This window comes from Excalfactoria chinensis, chromosome 10 (assembly GCF_039878825.1).
Source record: "Excalfactoria chinensis isolate bCotChi1 chromosome 10, bCotChi1.hap2, whole genome shotgun sequence".
In the NCBI taxonomy this organism is placed as follows: Eukaryota; Metazoa; Chordata; class Aves; order Galliformes; family Phasianidae; genus Excalfactoria; species Excalfactoria chinensis.
This window is the reverse complement of record NC_092834.1, coordinates 5779336-5785754: the sequence shown is the minus strand read 5'-3', so window position 1 is coordinate 5785754 and position 6419 is coordinate 5779336. Positions and strand designations below refer to the sequence as shown.

At 51.6% G+C, this 6419-nt stretch overlaps 1 protein-coding gene across 6 annotated transcripts in view; it reads left to right on the top strand.

Moving 5' to 3' along the window:
• Nucleotides 1–1957: 1957 nt before the first annotated feature.
• SLCO3A1 (solute carrier organic anion transporter family member 3A1) overlaps nucleotides 1958–6419 on the top strand; it is a 126267-nt gene continuing 121805 nt past the window's right edge. For all 6 annotated transcript variants that reach the window (XR_011904869.1, XR_011904872.1, XR_011904873.1 and 3 more), the window contains exon 1: nucleotides 1958–2470. Coding sequence is in view for 1 of the 6 variants with exons in the window: in XM_072345743.1 (XP_072201844.1) it covers nucleotides 2306–2470 (165 nt within the window). In the remaining 5 variants the exon portion in view is untranslated. The remainder of the gene's footprint in view (nucleotides 2471–6419) is intronic.

The window sequence follows — 6419 nt, the reverse complement described above, 5'->3', positions numbered from 1 at the left end:
ACTGCGATGTGTGATGGCACTTGTTAAACCATCCAGCTTGAGTCATGGTAAGCGTGGTAGCACATGCAGCAGCTCACTTGGGTTGCCAGGTACGCGCTTGGTGGGTTACGTGTGTCTTCCCACAGCTTTGCTGCCTTTAGAACTCAGGCTGGCATAGGCTGGCTCTGTCTCCAAAAGCTGATTGGCAAGACCAGCAAACTCCAAACCTTTCTTTTTGCAGGGAACTGCACAAATTCTGCTGATGTCATTCTAAGTCCTCAAGTGTTGTAAGAGACACTGTTCCTCTTAAACCTATTTAAAAGCCTGTTGGGCTATCTGTCCTGTTTATAACATACTGTAGGGTCAATCTGGAGCAAGGCGCATCTTATAGAATCATAGAATCTAACTACAGTAATAGAATTAGTGTCCAGATCTCTTTGTCTAGGAACCTTTCCAGACTTTGATGTGACTCAGGTGTGCCTGAGAAGTTGCAGCAAGGCGAAGTTCAGCATGGGAGGGAAATGTTGGCAGCTGATGAGCAAAGGGCAACAGCTGATTGTTCCAGGTCTCTCGTGTGCCTGTCAAGCACTGGTTTGCAGTTCTGGGCTTGGGTAAAGGTTTACCAGCTCAGGTGGAGGTGGTTCAACATTAATTGTCAGCATTACGGTTATACGTTTATTCTATAAAAGAAGAGCAAAATGGAAATCTTTGGACAGTGAAGTTTTGGAAGGAGACACTTAAAAGTTCCTTTATAATGTCAGTGCTTTTGATTTCCCAGAGTGAGTGGTGACGAGTAACTTCTGCTGGGAGGAATTAGGATGTTCCTGACTTCCATTTTCACAGGCATCCTCCTCAGTATTTAGGAGTTCGGAAGTCTCATGCATCTCTGAAAATGAAATTTAGGATCCAAATCGTGTTTTGAAAAACGTAGCCATTGTTTCCAAAGAAAACTGTTCTAAAGATGACTAATGTCCCTGTATTAAATGGTACGGTGCTGCTCAGCTCAGTGAAACGACATGACAGTGTGTGGCAGCAGCCCCCAGTTTACACCCAGAAATGAAATGGAATAGTGCACCTGAAGAGCAAAGCAGATCAGGTTTTGCAGGTAGGCTAAGAAGGAATGCAATCTGTAATAGTAGAAGTGATGATTAGTGGTTTTTAAAAGAAGATATCTTCTTGAAATTAGAACTCGAGGTGAGGGTTGACGGCGAAGGCCATCATCAGAAAGACACGTGGCTAAGGATGTGAAGCACAGGCCTGAGAGCAAAAGCTTGTCTATGTGCACATAGTGCTGCAAGACAACATCTCCTGCTCTGTGACAATGTGTCCTCACCTCAAGCACTGTGTGCCACAAGATAAGAAGGACATAAAAACTGTGAAGGAGAATCTACGGGATGGCTACAAAGATGGTGAGGGTCTGCAGGGGGAGGTGTGTGAGGAGTGGTTGAGGTTCTTCAGTCCCCTCATGGCAGCCTGCAGCCACCTCGCAGAGGGGCAGAGCAGCAGCAGTCATCTCCTCTCGCTGGCGACAGGCCCAGGCTCGAGGAAAAGGCGCGGGGATGTCAGGGAAGGGTCAGGTGGGGCTTAGGGAAAGGTTGTGCATCGCAGGGAGGCAGGAGTGGAACAGGGCAGTGAGCATGGACCAAAGCTCACCGAGTTCAAGGAGTGCTTGGATGCTGCTCTCCTATAGAGGCTGTGGGTTTTGGGTGGTGCTGTGCGGGGCCGAGAACTGGACTCGATGATCCCCGTGAGTCCCTTCCAGTTCGCGATGTTCTGTGATTCTGTTACCGTTTATTTTATTTATTTACTTAGAACGCGCAGTATTTATAGGTCCTCCTTTTAACCTTTAGTTCACGAACAGGAGCACGAAAACAGCGCTTCCCAACGGACGCAGCCAGGAGGGGGCTGAGGGCAGCCCAGCCTCACCCCGTATGAAAACTTCCACCCTGAGGGTCGGGGGCGGCTCCGGGGGCTGAGCGGAGGTTGCGGCCGTAGAGGAACGGACCGCGCGTATCCCGGGACGGGGCTGCCCCGCCTCCCGCGGAGCCTCCGCCAGCCCCGTGCTTTCCCCCGCCCCTCTCGGCAGCGGGCTCGCGGATCCGGCCTGCGCGGAGCTGGCGGAGCGAGGGAGCGTGGCACGGCGAGGGGAGGAGAGACGGCAGGAGGAGGAGGAGGAGGAGGAGGAGGCGGCGAGCTGGCCATGGCAGCAGCCCGCGGGCGGAGAGGCAGCAGCCGCGGGCTGCCGCTGTGAGCGGCACCCGGAGGAGGAGGAGGAAGGCGCGGAGCAGCCGCGGGGCCGCCATCCCGCGGCGGTGCCCGGAGGAGGATGCCGGGGAAGCGGGGCTCGGCGGGCGGCGGAGAGCTGCCGGGGGCCGGCGCGGCGCGGCAGCGGAGGCGGCGGAGGAAGGTATCCTGCTTCTCCAGCATCCAGCTCTTCCTCGTGTCCGAGTGCGCGCTGATGCTGGCCCAGGGCACCGTGGGAGCCTACCTGGTGAGTGCTCCGCTACCCACCGAGCCGCGCACCGGGGGAAGTTGCCGTGAACGCGGGGCAGCCCGGCTGCGTATGCGTGTGTGTGCGTGCTAGTCTGACTCCAACCCGGCTTTTCCCGGCTTAAATGACTCAGCACTGTGAGGGGTTCCCCGCCCGCTGCCCCTCTCGCGTGTGCGGCCGCGGCTCGGGCTCCTCTGGGCGCGGGGATGGATGCGCTGTGCGGCCGCCGCCTCCCGCTGCGGGCTGCGGGGCGGCCCGGCTCCGTGTGCTGGGTGAACACCGAGAAAACCTGCGAGGAGGAGGAGGCATTTTCCCTCCCCCCCCTTCTCCTATGCCGCTAATTACCCCCGTCCTCTTCAGGTGGTAAAGCGCAGCAGCCCCACGCGTCTGCTCGGTAAGCAAACACAAGACTTTGCGCTGAGTCTTATTGCGGGCTGGTGTCAGAGCAGGACCGAAGGAAAGAGTTGGGAAGGTGTCCGTGAGGCTGAGCCCGTCTCTCCGAGCACACGAAGGGCTGTGCTTCCAGCAGATGCAAGTGTAGAGTTGAATCGAATGGCTCAAAATAGCGTGCTGGATTTGAGAATTATAGTTTCCATGGAAAAGAAATGTAGTCGTAAATCTTTAAGGCTTTTTGAGGCTGTACACGTAATATATTGCAAAGTATAAGAGCTCTGCATTCCGTGCTTGTATTTGGTACTTAGCACTGCTTCTCGCAGGCTCATCTAATTATGTAAATCTGTGCTCAGTGTGATCTGTAATTTTTCCAGGTATGTGGCTAAAATGAATGTGGTTTGTATTCGCTGTTCATAAACGTGGAATGGAAATTTGCAGTCATCTCTGTGTTTTACCAAGCACAGCAGTTTCTTTTGGAATGTACCTGTAATTCCAAAGGATTTGTGTCGAGATAAATCCAGCAATTCTCTCTTATGTGAGTAGCACCTTAGTATGACTGTCCGTTGTTACCACTGAGCTCCTTGCAAAGTGAGCTGTCAGCCTGAATGAACCAGGGATAATCCTTCATCCAGCTGATGGCCAAGGGGTGACCCGTGGAGGTGATGTCACCCAGCAGGCACTAGGATGCTGGAAATGTGTATGTGTGTATATGGGCACGCTGTGCTGGTGTGTGAACACCTGCTGGGTAGGATGAGCAGATCAGTCCTGAGCACGGCATTTCCCCCAAACTCCTTTGCATTGCGCTCTGTTTGCAGCCCTGCAGTTCTTGTCCTGTTTCTCCCATCTCTCGGGCTGTGCTTTGCACTGAAGGTAACGCACTTGCTGCATGTTGGAGAGTTTTGGAAAACATGCTGCCAGAGCCTTGGCTCCTTCCTCTGATGGTGAACTCGGCCCAGGTGCTGCTGCCCTCATGGAGTGAAGTGCATCCTCACCAACCTGAACATCAAGCCCTGGTGCCAGCCTGGCAACTGGTCAGTGAGAGAAATCAAAGAAAACAGAGCTCCAAACAATCCCTAGTACGCATAAGCAGCGGCCCAGCTGCACTGTGCAAGTGTTCCTCAGTTCCCTGTATAATTCATCATCCGTCACTGCAAATACCACGCAGTTCTCAGCACAATGAACAGATGCAAATGTGGAATTATCTTTGGAGGGTGAACTGGGGTGAGGGCTGTGCTTACAGGTGTTGTGGGGGAGCAGAAGCATGATGGGAGCAATGCATAGTGAAGGCATGGTGGACCTAATTGCTTCTGCAGACCTGTGGGGCCAGGTGCTGCTCACAGGTGCTGTCTCAGGACCAAGCACAGCTGAGCGCTGTGGAGTAGCTCAGGTGTAGCTGGGTGTGAATTAATTCACTGCTGGGCTCTGTGTGGCTGCTCCCCGAGGGACAAATTAATAGGTGAGAGCAACCAGAGAGACGAATAGGGAGATGCTGGAGAGGCACTCACAGTGCTTAGTTCTGGGCAGTTGGTTAAACTACTAATTTTAGCTTGTCAGCAGTGACTGAGCACAGCGTTCGTACTGTGCTTGGCTACACGTGTAGCTTTTCCTGGTTATTGTGTTCCCTGGTTATTTGCAACTCAGGAAGAGAAACCCTTTTGTTTTCTTTATGCCTTGTATGGCGACAAGTGGATTTCCTCACTTCTGCCTGCCTGGTATTGCACGGGGGGACCGTAGGGACAACACCTCTGCATGGTAAGGAAATGAGATGGGTTTGGCTCATCAGGAGCAGTTGGAAAGCTCTGTTTTGGTTTTGCCTTTCATGTTGGTAAATGTAAAAGGGCGTGCTGTAATTTCTTAATCTTCTTAGAGATGTAGAAACTTTTTTCCCCTTGTTTTCCCTGCACAATGAGCTAGCGGCGCCCGCTCAAGTATATGTGCAAAGTATACATTCATTATGTGGTTTTGAAGCAAAGATCGTTCACTTTTATTTGTTCATAAAACATCGTGCTTGCCAACAGGGCTTTATAAATAATAAATGCTGATAAAAATCTATAAAGTCCAATTCTTTTTCCCACAGAACTCTGCAGTGAAAATACCGCAGGATGCCAGTAGTGGTGGCCTATGTTTGATTAGTGTGGTGTCTCTGAGGTTCTTCCTGTGAAGTTTTAGGGGATATCTGATCAGGATCACATTACAGAATGTTTTGCTCTTTCTGCCTGCAAAATGCACGTGTTCCAGACTGACTTGGTGCTGTACCCTGCTTATGTAAATGCAAGCCTGTGCTTCTGCCTTAATTTCTGGAGTTGTTGAATACACCCAGTTATTTCCATATTCCTTTAAGGTTTTGAGCATGCGTTTGCTTGGCTTTATTTCATTACTCCTGCTTGCTTTTGGAAACTTGAATTTCCCAGTGTCTGCAGTGGCGCTGGGCTAAGTGCTGCTTGTAGGCTGCAAGCATTCCTGCTGCAGAAGTTACTCAGGGTTTAACAGCAACTTCTGAAAGCCTGGATGATTTCCAGCCCCTGGGTTGCTCACTGGGAGCTGAGGTCTGCAGATGGAAGAACTGCGTGTTAGCTGGTGCAGATGGCACGAGGAGGGAGAGATGGGAACATGCGTTTTGCAGCCCTGTGCCTTTCAGGCAGTGCAGCAGTGTGCTGGCCATGCAGCCACTGGGCTTTTCATCACGCTGATTTGCATACCTTGGCAGCAGCTCCTCCCCCCCCCCCTCTGCTCCTTGAATTCCTGCAGGCGTTATATTTTGGAATATTTTAACTGGTACTGATGCTTCCTATGCTCTGACGATTTGTTGCTGGGGTGTTTTGTCACCCTGCCTGTCAAAAGCTTCTGCCTGGCCAGTGGCGAAATCACACTGTAGCCAAAGGCAAAGGGCTCTCAGCTTGCCAGCCGGGGTTTGTGGAGCAGGGGGCCGATTTAATTTTCTCTCCCTCTGTCCTTTAGCCTCAGATTGCTCCGGTTTGAACTGACCTAGATGTGAACACCCAACATCTGCCAAAGTCACGGGCTTCCTTAGATGGAGGGTGTGCATATGGGAAGTGTGCTGGAAAGCGGTCCCTTGGTGTGCTCTGGGTATGGCTGTTGTTGCAGAACTCTACTGAGATGCCTCTGTTTGCTGCAGCTCTGAATGTAGCTATTCATGTGTTGTATCAAGTGGTAGGGGATGACTGGCCTGAGCAGGAGATGGAAAGGAAAATAATTAGTCCTTCCTCAGGGAGGGTTCATTGGTGTTTGCGTGGGAATGAATGCCAAATTGTTTCTTGTTTTCCTGAATGAAAACTTTGGAGCCACGCTTAACTTTGCAGCAAGAGCTCTGCCTGTGCTGCAGCGTTCAGATGCAGCTTGCAAAAGCCATCCTAATGTATCTGCAGTAAAAGCAGTACTGTGTAAATCAGGTGAGGTTCTGGGTACTGATGAGGTGTGTGATGCCACAGAATCATAGAATATCCTGAGTTGGAAGGGATCCTATGGATCACTGAGCCCAACTGCTGGCGCTGTATAGGACCATGCAAAAATCAGGCCATAATGGGGACATGCTCGT